This window comes from Macrobrachium rosenbergii, chromosome 11, assembly GCF_040412425.1.
Source record: "Macrobrachium rosenbergii isolate ZJJX-2024 chromosome 11, ASM4041242v1, whole genome shotgun sequence".
In the NCBI taxonomy this organism is placed as follows: Eukaryota; Metazoa; Arthropoda; class Malacostraca; order Decapoda; family Palaemonidae; genus Macrobrachium; species Macrobrachium rosenbergii.
In genome coordinates this window covers 2,469,180-2,485,743 of record NC_089751.1, presented here as the reverse complement: position 1 = coordinate 2,485,743, position 16,564 = coordinate 2,469,180, and the positions used below count along the sequence as shown (strand labels likewise).

At 35.6% G+C, this 16,564-nt stretch overlaps 1 protein-coding gene across 3 annotated transcripts in view; it reads left to right on the top strand.

Moving 5' to 3' along the window:
* The window catches only part of LOC136843088 (uncharacterized), a 52,742-nt gene extending 41,274 nt beyond the window's left edge, over positions 1-11,468 (top strand). For all 3 annotated transcript variants that reach the window (XM_067111050.1, XM_067111049.1, XM_067111048.1), the window contains exons 5-9: positions 1,141-1,199; positions 4,408-4,480; positions 4,672-4,706; positions 5,363-5,986; positions 8,611-11,468. In XM_067111050.1, the coding sequence (XP_066967151.1) occupies positions 1,141-1,199; positions 4,408-4,480; positions 4,672-4,706; positions 5,363-5,986; positions 8,611-8,818 (999 nt within the window). In that variant the 3' untranslated portion in view covers positions 8,819-11,468. The remainder of the gene's footprint in view (positions 1-1,140; positions 1,200-4,407; positions 4,481-4,671; positions 4,707-5,362; positions 5,987-8,610) is intronic.
* Positions 11,469-16,564: the final 5,096 nt, after the last annotated feature.

Genomic DNA, 16,564 nt, shown 5'->3' with positions numbered 1-16,564 from the left:
GATCAGTGCCTCAGCTTTTAATAATCCAGTTCTTTGGTACAATGTGTGTCAAATCTACTCCATCTCTCGTTAGGTTTCACTTCCAGTATAAACCATATGGTTTATACATATTATTTTATCTTTTATCCCCCCCTCTTCATCACGCCATTCAGACACATGTAAAGTTGAAATGTTTGTACTATTTTCAAAGCCAGTTAGTAATGATTTCAAAAAATATACTTAACGTTTCCTAACATACAGTATTAACTGTTATCATTTGTTTAGTCCCTTCCTCATGACCCACAGATTAAGTAAAGGCATGAAATACCACAGGTACTTTAACTAGTAACTTTCTTGACCATGGTAGCTCACCTACACATTAGTAACCAACCTTATAAAGTTACTGCATCTCTTGGCAGGTTATAATCCAGAGGTCACCTTCGGTCCTCCTTTACCCTTTAACACTACCATTCTTATGAGCTGTTTTTAGGCAGTTGCCTGTGTTGACATAAGCCAGCATATCTAAACCAACGTATAACCAATGTACAGGCAGTCCCCGGTTTACAACGGGGGTTCCATTCTTATGCCGCATCGTAAGCCGAAAATCGTCGTAAACCGAAAAATCGTCAAAAATCGTCAAAAATCCTAAGAAAACCTGACTTTTAATGCTGTGGGTGTATTAAAAACGATGTAAACTGCATTTTTATTGAGTTTTTCATCAAAAAACCCTCCAAATTTTTATTCTGCTGTTTTGGAGCCATATTTCTTCCGTCGGATCGGCATACGATGCGTCGTAACCCTGGAACATGCGTCGTAAACCGGGAAATAATTTCTGATGAATATATCTGAAAAGCGTCGTAACCTCGGAACGTTGTAAGCCGGACCCGTCGTAAACCGGGGACTGCCTGTACTTCAGTTTTGGGTTTTCTATGTCTACCTAATGGTATATTGATTAAGGCACTCATAAAGTGAAAGTTTTATTTGTTTTGAAACATTAGTATTGCTCTGAATTGAAGGTGTTTAATTTATCTTTGGTGTGGGTAAAGAATAACATTGACTGTCTTTATATTTCACTCTCACAATGTGTACGTTTTACTATGCTTGTTTGACATTCATCCTAGATCTAAATGTCTCACACATTTTAAATGCTTTTCTAATTAGGTTGGGAAGGATGCGGACCATGTTACCAGCTGTTACTGTCCTCTTGATCTCTTTTCTGGGTAAGAACATTTCTTAATTGTGCTGTCTTAATAAGATGTTCTTTTTTATCTGTTACTTCCGGGTGTGCATGTATGCATATCTAAGTGTAAGGGAAATCTATGTATTTTCTTGTTACCTATTTTTGTTGCATATACAGGACTAAGAATGACATTACCAGGTACAGTAATGTAAATTCACAAAATGCTTAGCTCAAATACCAAAAAATAAGAAATACAACAAAATTAGAGGAAAGCAAGGTGCAATCAGTATTTCATACGTTTTCTTCATAGCAAAAAATAAATTTTAGTAAAAACCTTTCATAAAGAGTAATCAGTTATTTCACTGGCCTGGTTCAGTATCAATCAGCCTCATCTGGGAAAGTACCTGGATCCAAATTGACTAAGTTTGTATCATAGATTCAAAGTGACAGCTAACTCTATCAGCCAGAGATTCACTGTAATAGTGATATGCTTTCTTTGGTTCCCACATACTGATGTTTCATAGATTCACTATTTTCACCCTTCCTTTCTTAGTCCTATAATAAATTTTCAGCATGAATTAGATGAGTTAGGCTAGTCTAATTTATCTTCTGCAATATGGTAACTGTATGTTTACTACACTGGCTGCTATTGACTTAAATTTAAGTTAGCTCTTATTCCTAGTATTAGCTAAAACCCCTGCATCAGGACATTTTCCTATCACTTGTGTCTTTGGCTTCGGTAATCTATTGGCTTTGAGATCCTAGGTAAGTTATGTTCATGTTCCATGGTTCATGAACCTAGGAAGAACTTGCTAGTCAGGTCCTGCCCTCTTTTCTTCACCCATTGTGTGTGTGTGTTTTTTTTTTCCCTCTTGCTTTATCTGCCACTTGTAGAATTTTTATTCATTTGTCTTTAATAGTATCCATTTTTCTGCTTGTTTTCTGTAACAAAACCTCGCAGGATTGTACAGCTTTGAAGCTAGTGACCCATCCATACTCAGCCTTAGTCTGCTTGCTCTTTCCTCCTCTTTGCTTCTTTTCTTCATCTACAGCTTGGGTTTCCCCAACCTGTAGATGAAGAATTAGGATCACTTGGATTTCAAATATACTGTGTGGTCTGGTATGACATTCTTTCGGAGGTAAACACCACAAGCAAGCTTCTTCAGTCAGTTAATATGCAACTTGATGTTGCAATGAACCTCATCCAGAAAAGTAAGGGCAATTTGGTCAGTTACAAGACAACTGGTTTTAATGGTGCACAGGTCTCTACAAAAGAGATATGTGGACAAATGAATACCGAGGCAGTGCTGAAGGAGACGAGGTTGAGGTCCACAAAAAGGCACTTTGCCTATGAGGCAACTGACAAGTCAGTACAAAATGCGATAAAGAAACTGGATGTGACCTTTTCTAATGTTGTGATAGACTGTGGCATCCAGTCTTTGGAAGACCGCTTCGAAGCTTCTCAACTTCAGTGATCTTGAAGCAGAGATACTGAGGGACCGTTGTAGGAATCTTGGGAACATACTCACCTATGGAGAAGAGTCAGATGTTTATGGCAGTGCATTGATTACAGAAATGGGGAGTCTTCCAAAACTCCCACAAGCAAAGATGACCGCATTTGGTCTTCTTACTTACCTCTCTCAAAATGAATTTTGTGAGTTGTACCCAAATCTTTGGATAGCTCTCAGGATAGCCTGCACACTCCCTGTTACAGTTGCCTCAGCAGAAAGAAGCTTTTCTAAGCTCAGATTGATTAAAACTTACTTGAAATCTATCATGGCACAGGAAAGACTGAGTGGACTTTCAGTTATTAGTGTCAACAACAGAACTGGCCACGAGATCACATACAATGATGCCATAAATGACTTTGCCTCCAGAAAAGCCGGGAAACAAAGACTAAAAATAATTTAAATACTGAAATAGTTTGGTGACTGGTTAAGAAAGCAGTGCCAGTCAGTGTCTTTTACGCATTACAAAATAAGAAGTGAGAAGTAAATTCCTTCAGTGGGCCTACATTAGTATATTTTAGGTTAGAGTTCATCTTTGCACCTACCACTTTCGCACATGGTTTTCAAATATAATTGTTCATCTTAATTTTTGTGCACATATTCAGGTATTTTTTTCAAGCAGGTCACATACAGTATTTATTTATTTTTACAACTGCTATTTTTTTAAGTAAGAAGATACAAGTATGTTATTTGGTTTTATTTTTAGTGGGAAATTGCATTTTTGCACAACTGCTCCTTTTATTTTAAGAATATATGCAGTTAAACTGGTTAACTTGTTTTATTGCAAATATAGAGTCTTGCCTGCTGATTTGTTCTGTTACTTACAAACACAAGTTCAATATGCCGCACAATACGTCACTCTGAAATTTAAAAAAAGCAAATAATACTGGACCATATTGTAAATTTGCTACCCTTATATGGTTAGTGATGCCTTTATAGTACATGAAATTATCAAGTATTCAAGCACAAGTAATAGTTAAGCACTAGTGGTGGTGGTGATCAAGGGGCCCCCCAAATCCAACCCTGCATAGGGCCCCATAAAGGCTTGGACCTGCCCTGGCAGTACTGAGATGTCAAATTTACACTTCCCACCTTTTTCATGGAAATTTCACTTTCACATATGTGACTTGGGCATTCTCCACAGGCTCTGTAGTTTCGGTGAGAAAGTCGTGAAAGTGTCCCATTTAAGTTTATAACACACAACTCCTAGAGTGCATCACATGCTGAAGCCGCAGTGGTGATTTATTGCATGTTTCTTTTATATATTACTACGTAGAGTAATGTGCACAAACCTTATGGATGTAGGGACGTCATGCTAGTATTCTCACTTACAAATTACACAGGACATTTTGTTGTTGGTACAAGAGTTTTTATCATAGAATATAATCATTGTGATCTTTAATGTAAGTCAGATAATCCTATGTAAGTCAGATAATCCTATCTCAATCAAATGCCCTCTTCATCATCTATGTCATACACCATTCTGTCTACCTTAACACTCATTTACTGCAAGGAGTTGAACCCCAAGCCAGCTAATAATTTAATTTTGAGTTTAAATTTCCTTGCACTTAGCTCATTTTTAACTATAAAATACTTTAATTTACAAATTATTTTGTTTTGAAAACTTCAAATTATTAATCATAGCTTGAATGTTTCATCATTAATTTCAAAACCATGGATAAATTATATAAGTCAGTCCTAGATGGGATTTCCATTTTTAAAGACATTCCTCTATTACAGTAATCTGACAAGGATGAGAAAAGCAGTGGATGGTTTATTCGAGTCACCTCAAAATAATTTCAAAGTGTTTTTGGTAAGTAGTGTATAATATTAGATACTGCATTGTATTTCTGTTGTGCTATTTTGACTTTTACCATGAAATTTTTTCATGGTGTATTTATTTACATGAAAAATTTTATATATCATTCTATGATTTCCATGTGAGAGTTAGTGAATATGATAATATATACCTTTTAACTTTGTTTCTTTGTTTCTGTCTCTTAGGATGGTGAACCAGTAGAAAACTGCTTGTCCTTCAGGTATGTACTATATATGTATAATTTGTCTGTATGGTTAAGTGTACTTGACGATATTCTGAATTTCTTTTTTTTATTATCTCTATAGATAATTGGTAATTACTACACCACTTTAGTAAAATAAACAGGTAACCTGCTATGGTTACACAAATTTATACGTCTTTTGATACCTGTATGGTTGGTAAGCAGTGCAAATGCACTTGTATGTTTAGATGATAGATACAAGAAGGTTCATGAATAATGTTGGGACCTTAATCTCATTGTACCTGTTAATTGTTGTTACTGTATCATAAGTTGGTCAGATCTTGGTTGGAATCATAGACCTGCTACTCTAGTACAGTGCAGTATATACCATTAAAAATATAGGGACTTTCTTTTGGAGTGATTCTTTGGATGATAAAGTAGATTCAGTAGTTGAGTGACTAGATCCCAGTGATTCACCAGAACTTTAAGAGTTAGATGTTTAACTCCTTGTTTGGTTTACCTGTATACTATCAGTAAAAGTCTTCTCAGGTCAACTCATGATGTCTTCCTACTACAGAGGATTGTAATGGTACTTAATTTAGAATTGAAGTATGATTACTGGAGCAACCAGTAGATTCTTGTACATATCTTGATTATTGGCTCATTTTGTTTTTAATCAATTCCTTATTCCCTAGGTACTTGCGGGACGTCATCATTGCTGCTCTAACTTACGACTTTAGAACAACCAGGGTGGAACTACATGAAAATGGGCCCCTGAGCCCATGTTCACCTTTAGGGAGAACTCTTGAATTTCAGATGCTTGACAAACTGGGTGTGCATTGTGCAGCAAATCTGTATCGTTATCTTGTAAAAATTATGGGTGACTCCAAAGCGGCAGATGCCTTACTCCAAGATCTCAAGTGCTGGACTGGAGATAGTCAGTTCTGTCAGGCTAGTAGCAAAATTTGCACCAGATGTTTTCAAGAGGACTCTAAACAAGTTAATGGTGTAAGTGATGTTTTCTGTAGAGGCTTCATTGACAAAGGCTCTCACGAAAATGAACATGAAATTTGTGATGATCCTTCAAATAAAAGTATAGCTTCAGATCATCTAAAACATGACATAGGAAGATGTTTAAATCCTAAACTAAACCAAGAACACTCTTTATTAATTGCAAACATCAAGAAGATGCCAGAACATATAGCATCAGAAGAGTTTTTCGTGCAGAGTGACATAATCCGTAAATTACAAGAATATTTGCTGTCGACCACAGCCAAGGATTTATCTTTGATGATATTGCTGAGTGGGCCGTACACAAGGTAAGCATAGTGATTAATTCAGGTTTTAATACTTAATGTTTGAAATATATATATACAGTATATGTATATATATATATATATATATATATATATATATATATATATATATATATATATATATATATATATATATATATATATATATACCATCCTACTTACAAACATTCAACACAAGCATTCGATACAAACAAACAGGATCGCAAATTAAAACTGTGTTCAGAGCACTGTCCCTTGCCACCCATAACTTCAAGTTTTGTTTTGCGTGCCTATACAGTACAGTGTAATGTGTTTTATGATGAAAAAACATACAGTACTGTGTTGATTTTATATCATACTGTACTTAAATAAGCATGAAGAGCACAGTAGCCAACCTAAAAACAATTCAACATACAAACTGCCGTCCAGAACGTAACTCGTTTGTGAGAAGGGTGATGCATATATATATATATATATATATATATATATATATATATATATATATATATATATATATATATATATATATATATATATATATATATATATATATATATATATATATATATATATATATATCTCTCTCTCTCTCTCTCTCTCTCTCTCTCTCTCTCTCTCTCTCTCTCTCTCTCTCTCTCTCTCTCTCTCTTTAGCATAGCTGCTCTTCATCCTCAAAGGAGTTACACTCTCGTGGTCTGGAATTTGGTCTGCATTTGGCATACTGATTCGTCTTCCCAATCTTCCTCATCGAAATCTATTAGACTTTGTAAGACAAGTGGTTGCTAGACCAGATTGGGTTAATTGACATAAGTACGCATGAACTGTGCGTGGATCATCAAGAGGTGAACTGTGATTTAGACAACCTTTGTAGTGACTGCAAGGATTGGTCTTTGGAAGAGATAGAGATGATAAATTGCTGAATTAGAAGAGAAGGATTAGACTTAGGAGAGAGGAAACAGAACAGTCTTGAATCTTGGTTTTCTTTAGAATTAACACCTGGTCAGGGAGATAGAGATAGGCCTATACATAGTTTCTTCTGTAGTGGATATACATCCTTCTACACCCAAATGTCAGCTCAGGGAAGTAGGCTAGATTTAATGCAGTTAGATATTGACTTGGTTAAATCTAGAATTGAATATTGTGTAACAAATTGAGTCTTTTGCATTGAACGTGTCTAGTGCATTGCGAGGGACAGTGTCCCCTCGTTCCTTTGGCCACTCTGTGGATACAGCCTTGCCTATCACCTTGGCATCCCTGCTGACAGGCCTGGTAGTCCAGGGGTTTCCAGACGAGGACTAACATCAAAGGATGTTCAAGACCATGCCCTCTGTCTCCTGCCTTTGCTTTCGGTCCTCCGTGGAGAGAGTCACATCGCAGTCTCATAAGGACAGTTATGGTAGGTCTATATCTTCAATAGGTCTAGATCTTGTGTTTGACCCCATTGTCCCATGGTTATTCAAGCGATTTGTCCGAGCCAGATAACCAGTCACAATCTGTAGTGAGTGCTGCCATTGTGCCTGCAACCGTCGCTAGCAGCCCTGAGTCTGTAGTTAGGCTATCAGGCATAAGCATTCGAAGCAGTTCTCCCCTTTTATTACCAATGGTCCAAGTTGTGTCTTGATAAGGCCACTGTTACGTCTGTGCCCAGGCTTTTGTGGTTTTTTATGGACTGTTCTTCAAGCTTAGGCTAAGCATGCCAGATATTTGCATTCGTCAGTTAGTCCATCAGTTTCCGCAAGGTGTCAAGTACATGCACAGTTCCACATGTCTTCAGTCTGTGCAAGGTGTCTTTGAGGCCACGCAAGGCGTTATCGAGTTTACACAAGACATCAGCAAGTCCACCCATCCGTCAGTGAGTCTGCACAGTTGCCACTGAGTCCACATAGTTGTCAGTGAGTCTACACGGTTGTCTGCAAATCCACATGGTTGTCTGCAAGTCTGCACAGTTGTCTGCGAGTCCACGTGGTTGTCAGTACAGGCATCACGAGTCTACACAGGCATTAGTGAGTCTGCACAGGCATTAGCGAGTTTGCATGGGTGTTAGCGAGTCCTCAAGGGCGTTAGCGAGTTTACACAGGTGTTAGCAAGTCTGAGGCTTCAGCGAGTCCGCGCCAGACTTCAGTGGGTCCACTTAGTGAGAGACCTTTTGACTTTCAAGTTTCTGCCAGATGAACTATGAGAACTCTAGTGTCTGGTCTTGTGAGACCATCTGGTCCTGGGGCTACTTTTGTCCTTGAGGAAAAGGACTCTTATTGGCCTTGCTCTTCCTGAGGCATTCTCCTTTGCCTCCTATTCAGGAAGAGGAGCATTTAGTCTGTCCCCTCAGTTTTAAGGAATTAATTCATTTGTGCTTAGACAGATATCCACAGTCCTTCCTTTAAGCTATAAGTTTCTGTGCTTGTGAGACTTGACTCATTGGCAAATGTTTAGCCAAAGAGTTTCCTTTTTGAAAGTCTGCTCTCTTGTCTCTCTTGCTGTCTGCAAGGGAGAGTATGGTGTATCAAGCAGGGGATTTTTTTCCCTATCAACTCTTTTTATGCTGCAGATTTTTGTATAAAAATTTTACAAATTTCATATCTATTATGCATTTTTCTTCTGTACACATGTGTATAACTGAAACAATGTTCATTGGAATTTTCTGCTTTCAGTACTCCTGTACCACACAATGCTGTGAATACTTCGCCATTCATCATAGAGCTTGATGACAGTACGTGGTATCGATGCCAAGTAACCGGAGTAGACTTGGTAGCCAAACCTCCTAGCAAAATTTTAAAACATGAGCAAGATTACTTGTGCCTGAAAGCAGTATTGGAGGATTTACAGAGACAGGGGAAAAAGCCAGCATGTTGTAAGTAGTCGCCGACTCTCATTTTTATTCACCTGGTGCCATAACAGTGCATGCTGCCAGCATGCAGCCTTGATTCAGTGTGCTCTTCCTATTGTAGGAGATACAGCATAACTCGTAAGTTGTTATGAATGTCATTGAAATTCTTGGACTTTAATTGATGTGCTAATCTGTATGTAGGTGCAGTTTAACAATAAAGTAGCAAATACTGTAATATAGGGTCATATTTTTATCGAGATATTTTTATCCAGTTTGAAATATTATTTTTCTCAAATCTAATATTGCATGGTGCCATATCCTGCTTATGAGATATAAAGATATATTTATGGTATCACTTTAGTGAATTGTCTTAATCATACAGAAGGATGTAACCTTTTATTGTATAAGTTTGTAATGAATTTTTTTAATTAAGGTTCCGTGTATTGTTGTGTATATCAACAAAGCGATGAGCAAGCACATGAGCTTTTACGAATGTTGAAAAACTTGTTAGCCTGTTTGAATGTACTTAACTTAAAACAAAGAGGAAGCAATTGAACTCTCAGAACTGTTTACATGGATTGCAAAAAAAAAAAAAATACAAAACTTTAAGTCAGTGATAACAATTCAGAACAGGGTATTGCAATGTGCATTATTTTGGACTTGAAAGGAAAGTTGATGGTGTAGTAGGAATGAAATAGTAACAATTTAGTGGTCATGGTTATTGACTGAAACGATAAACTTGTATTGTATCGACTCAAGCTATGAACGGCAATAATGTCTGAATAGATTTGTGCAGTTAGTAATATTCTCATATGTATTTTTTTAATTTTCAAAATAAAGGCAGGTAGATGCCAGTGGGGTAAAGGCAGCATGTTTATATGTTAAAACTATACTGTTTACTATAATTCTCTTGACTGTACAGGTATGTAAGACGTAAATTCAATATCTGAGTCAATGTCCACTTTTACAAAGAAACATATTCTGAATTACTGATAAACCAAAGAGTATTTTAATGGTAAAGGATGTATGGTACTTCTTACGACCATGCTTATTTATTTGAGAATCATGCCAAGTTAAATTATGTAAAGCTGGCGAGTGCCCTGAGAACTGACCAGACATTTTCCAGCTATTCACATGAAAGTAGCCATCACCTCCTTAAGTTGCAGACAGTATTACCTTGAAAAGTTTTGGAAATACACCTTTCATGTATCATTATTTGGCAGAAAACATGTAAAATAAGAGAATAAGACTTTTTTTTTCAGGGAAGAACTTCTTTTCAAAATTTTAATATTACTATAGGCTGGAATTATAAAGGAATTCCATTATAGTACTGAATACTATTATATTTTTTTATGAAATACAATGAAAAATAATTGAAAAACTTTAAAGTTATGTACAGTGTACACAGGTTTCATCATACATAGGCAGTAGAGAAATGCATTTTTGCATATCCTATAAGTATTTGTTAATGAAAAATACTTCCAGAGAGATTTGTCATTATAAGCATATTTTGAGGAGAGATATTTATTTACAAGTACACTATCAAGTATTACAACACATAGTAAGTGCTGTTAAAGTGAAGGATCATAAAATAAATAAAAATATTAATGACAACTTCAACACTTGCTTGATAGACCTTAGAAGAAATTTAATTTTCGTAAAAAGTGGCTTTAATTTTACCCCCAAAAGGTAAAAGATCTGGAATTCTTTTAAGGAACTGGCATTTTGATTAAATACCATCTTTTTAACCATCTTATGTCTGGGTTTCCTTCATTGATTGTATGTGGCTGCTGGTGCTATATTTTGGAAATTCAGAAAGAACAGTACCATAGAATTCTTTAAGTGATATTATTATTGTAAATTTATTAGCATCGGTGATGTGTTTATACTAAATACTGTATACGTTTCTTTATTTTCATATTAGCCGTCCAAATTTATTGTTTTATTTAGGTGTAAAATAATGAAATATGCCAGTCAATGCCAAATGGACCTTTATATCTGTTACAAGAGGACTTGTTAACGATTGTTATTGCCAAACTTGTTAAATGATGCTAGAAGAAAGTTTACCAGTACTGTGCTGAAATTTTAAACAAGGATATTTTAAAAGCACATTGTTTTTACAGACACCATGACCTCTAATGGAAGGATAAAAACGAATACCTAAAATTTTTATAAATTGCAAGTGATTTAACTATCTGGCTCTAGGTTTCTATTGGCGTCGGGCTCTGACACTCCAGTTATGAGCTTTTTTAAGTTGTGCTGACTTTGTACTTCTTCCGTACCATGCTCATTTTACCTGAGTATAAATGGATGATTGTTCTCATCAACATTAATAGGTATTATGTATGGTTTTCCATCCAGTTAAAGGAATCTAGTATCACCTCTCTTGTGTTATTCAGTATTGATGCTTTTCATGCTGCAGGAATTAGAATTTGATAGTGATCTGTAGTCCTGCTGCAGCTCTGTTAATTTTGTCTTTTAATGCTTTTATGGATTTATCTCAGCCCTTTTTCATTGGGATTTTCTTCTTGGGACCATGGTATTGGCTTTCATAAAAGGTGGCAACAAATACTTTCAAGAGATGACCACCACTAAATCTGAAAGAGTTTGTACAGCATGTAGTCTTCTTATGCTAATTGTGCTATATGTCCACAAAGTGCATAATTTCATCCACAGCCAAAAGAATTCCTGTTATTATGCACTGAATATTCTCCTGGCTTGTAAGAGAGCCAGTTTAGTTGTAACTCAAAGCCTATTACTAGTGCTGGGTTTGTTTTATTTTTATGGTGTAGAGAAAGACAGGCAAGTTCCCCCAAATGAGCCTGGTCCTACAAGAAAAGCGCGTGAATGGAATTCATCCCTAAGTGACTGCCACAAACAGGAAGCAGGTTAAGTGATTCAGGAAATACTTAAGAAGACAGAGAATTCCTCCTTATGTAAATGAATGGTATGAGAGATTGATGATAATAATTGATTCTTGAAATTGTGAGCTCCACACAGTATCTGTGGATTGTGAAGCCTGACATGCACAATGAATATGAGAGAGTGGAGATGTGCACTCAAGAAGTTCATGTCAGCAATGCAGTAATCCTAAAAACTTGTTGACTTGTAAAGCGAAGATCTTTAGGATGGGAGACTCATATGTGAGAAAAGAGGAGAGAGAAAGAGAATTAAAAATGAATCAAGATACCAGTAAGTTGACTAAAAAAAATTACATACAACAATAGCAGTACAACTAAGGAAAACTTCAAAGTACCATTAAAGCTGCTCACAAACTTATGTATATCATCATCAATACATAATATGGTTTACTGTACAGCTAATGAATGACACAACTGATGTACTGGGCAATTTTTGGCACCATGGCGCCTCAGCTGAAAATGGTCTAGGTAAATGTATATGGTTGAGTGATTAACAGTTTAGAATACTGTGGACTAGACAAACAGTGATGTAAACTTCTGATACTCTAAATTTAAGACTAGCAGCGTTCAAGACGTCTCCCGGAAGACTGACAGTTGAAGAAAAGTTATTTAGGTTTCATCAAAAACCAGTTCCACTTATTGAGGGACACGGCTTGGTTCTCCATAGAAGATTATTTTAAAGTAATCCCCTTTCCCTTACACTGGAATTCATGTTATGTAGAATGATAAATTTGTTTGCTTATTTGCTGAGTCACTAATTATTTGATATGTACATGTTATTTTAGATATAAATGCACTTTTGTACTTAAATAAAACTTGGAACATATACTTCACATAGTGTTACCTGGAACACAGGAGTAAGATGCCTGCCACTAGTTAGAGCCAGGTAGTTAAGCCACTGACAAGCACAGTTAGTTGTGAAGTGGCTTCCTTCAAACATTTTGAAATTAGGACATGTATGGAGCAGTTAAATACTTACTAGAAAATACACATTTTTCTTTGTAATTTTTCCAAGTTCTAAAGCTCCCCAAGTCTGTGAAAAACATGTAAGTTGCATGACTAAAGAGAAATTAGTTTTTCTTGTAAGTGAACAGTATATTATATATGCTTATAACATCAGGCAATAAAATTGCTCAAGGAGTTTTGTGGAAAGAGTTCAGTACAGTACTAATTGTATTTTCTTTATTATCAAATGTAAATCTAGCTCTAGTCACTCAGAAGTATTTCTGCAAGCACTGCCAATTATATATTACCAAAAATTTGAGAAAAGGGATCTTAATTGTTATTTATTATTGACAATATTTTTGGACTGTGAAGTTCTTTGTCTAATGCCTAGCTTTTTAATGCCCAGCTTTTTTTTCTGTTACATAAGAAATCTCCACCAGCTTATAGGATCGCGGTAATTTTAGCTTTGTTGTTATTTTTATAAGTTGCATACTCAACATTTGAGATGATACAATTGTTAACAGGCATTTCTACATTTCATGTATGGAAGAAAACTGGTGTATTTTAAAACAACATTATTATTATTATTATTATTATTATTATTATTATTATTATTATTATTATTATTATTATTATTTATAGACAATTTTGTACAGTGAAACGTTTGTAGTTTCATAAAGAATATGTTTTACATACTGTGAAGTGATTACCTTATCTGCATTCTTCCTAAGGGATTTTTGTTTAAAGATTATCTGAGGGACTTCAAAGAAGTTTGCATGCTTTGGTTAACCATAGCCTATTAAATGCTGAGGTCAGTTTTCTTATACTGAAAGAGTTTATTTTATGAAGACTATTGCTCTCTCTAAGGTTTAATGATTAAAAGATATTCTTACAAGCCAGCTGTTGTATTAATTTTTCCAATGAAGAACATAGAGGTATTTATTGAGTTCCCCACAGTATATGTTTAAAAGAGGTTTACAAGAAAATATTTGTTGGCTGAAATTTGATTACTACAAATCCATCATATCCCCTTCTAATTTCTGAACCATTATACTTCTGCATAACCTTGTGTTTGAAAGGGATGAACATAGTCCCCCTATGCCCAACGTTAGTGTGATGGAGAGGAAAGAATTATTTGGTGTCTTGTACTATACATATTCATGTAATTGTAATAACTTTCGTCCATAACATAACCAATTAGGCTCTTGTTATATGTGAAACTGAATGTAGGAGCACTAATATGGAACAAGCTGGAAAGGTAAAAGACTGACAGGCAGATTCCTGCTGAACAGAGCACCCATTTGTGAAAAATAAGGAAACCCAGGCTAGGAGAATAACAGTATAGTGAATCAGATGACAGCTGAATAGCAGTCGAGTGTTATTTAAATCTACCAAGCATTCTGAGTGTTGCTAAAGCAGTTCATCCCCCTATCCCAGAAAAAATGGTAGTAATATGAGATGATCAAAGGATCAAGATGTGCCTACTTTCAAAAAGTATGGCAATATTTGAGAATACTGAAACATCTAGGTCCAACCCTAGGTCCAGAAGCCCTTGGTAAGGTACTTTCTTCTGCTAGTGGTGGAGGAAGCTAGGCCTGGATAGAAGTATAGTGTATTGTCCATAGAATATTGCTGTTACACACAAAAATAAATTGACGGATACTCGTATTTTATATTGTAGGATCTTTTAGACTGATGGTTGTTCTTAGCAATAGTACCACTGTGTTTTTTTACATTTTGAACATGACTTGAAATACTAAAATTTACCTACTAAAACGAAGAATATTTTTTGGCATTCAGAGCTTCTGTGTAAATCAGAAGATTACAAAACAATCCTGACCCTAAGAACAAAAGTAAATGCTGTCGGTGAAGAGCCCCAAGTTCAGGATCTGATTACACTGGAAATTTACCCTTGTTAGTTATTTATGGTGCACAACCTTTCTTATCAGTTGTTTCAATTTGACCTTAAGCGTTATCATGTTCTCCAATACTAACTCCATCACTGCTGAGTCCTCAGCATCTTTATTAAAAATATCATTGATACTCCAGCTAAGTCTGGCAGCCTCCAGTGCCCAAGTATTTGGAACCAGAAATGCTGTTTAAAAACCAAAACTCGAGGAAACATGCAGCAAAAATCTAACAATGTCAGTAGACCCAGCAGCTAGGGTACTTGAAAAGTAGCTGACCCTGTTCTTGTGTTATCTATTTATATGGATGCCCAAGGGACCACCATTGAAAACATGAACCATTCTGTTTGTCGTCTATGTTGAAACATTCGTTATGGCTGCAGCATGCTTTTACTAGGTATAATTCATCTTAATTTTCTTGTGTTTATTTTTACTTTTTCATTTTCCACTCTTGGGTTCTGCTAAGTCATCCGTGCCAATACCATGGTTTTTTTTTTAGTTGCAGTAATGATTTCCGCGCAAAATACAGCGTAATAGGGTGTCAAGAAAACCCACGACGTAACTTTGAAATAAATCTATTGTTATCCACACTAAACGCCAACAGACTTTTCTCCTTTTAAATACCAATCAGGCAGAATTTCAAAGTTGTTTGCATCTCTCATCATAACAAAGTTGCTTTTCATTAGTATCACTTCTAACGTCCAATATTTGGAACTTCTTTACCATCCATGTGAGAACCATAAAATAATATCTTCACAGTAACCTTAACAAAAACTCAAACCAAACATCTTTCCTGTTAGCTAAATTTCATTTAAAAGATAAACGGACAATAACTATTACCAATGACAATTTTTTAACAGGAGTTTAAAGGAATCACCTTTTCTCATTTTTCTTAAATTGTACAGTGACATTATTTTTATAATGCCAAGCACAAATAACAACTTAAATGTATTTACATACTATTTTGAATAATGCAAGTTTATAAGGCAGGTTTACATAAGCATGCTATAATATTGTCATGTGTATGTTATAACACTCAGTCTGAAACCATATCACTGTATTTGCTTTGTATAGTTAATGTCGTATATGATCTGTATAATCTGTCTTCATTTAGATTCTTGCTCCTATAAATAATCTACTCAGTCTCTATGATTTTTGCATACTGTAGTTGCTCCTTGTTAGGACAGACTTTTTGTGTCTCATCAGTTACTTATTTACATCATTACTCCATGTAATGTGTTTTGCGTCTGCGAAACACATTGGAAAAAACAAAAACTTCAGAATTCGTTCAGACATTGCATCCGGGTGATACATCCGTGTATACCCAGAAAAAGTGCAACGAACGGACCAGTGGTAAAGGTGGGAAGCTGCCAGAGAGGAACAATACTTGACGCTACTTTCTTTGACCTCGACGGAAAATTTTTAAAGTAATTAAGAAATGTCTGAGTTTAATGCCACACAATAGGAAAAACATGGCTCCAAATATGAAACTAGACTTCGAGAGTTACTGATAGTGAGTCACTCATTCAGAGACTGAATTTACGCTTAAAACAAACATGAAATTTCCCCTATAAATTCTCAGTGTGTAAAGTAACCATTTAAACAATAAAGTTCATATTTGTACATTACTTACCTGCTCATTTATTTCAGCATGAAGGTTGAACTTACGCAAATTCAAACTAATTACCATGTTAAGGGGAGTGCCAATCGCCGAATTTCGAGGAATTATCGATTTTTAGTTGTTTACAGTTTTGGACTGTTATGTCTAAATAAACAAGCCCTGAAATATTATTGCCAAAAAAAATGTTTTAAGAGGGTTTTTTACATTTGTTCACCGCATTTACCGGCATTTGAGCGGTACTGAGCGAAAATTTTTCGCAAACATTCTGTATGACTTTTTAGGTGGAAGTGAGAAATGTACTTTACTTTCTAACTAAAATACACAATATCTACATTAAAAACTGGCTCTCTCTCTCTCTCTCTCTCTCTCTCTCTCTCTCTCTCT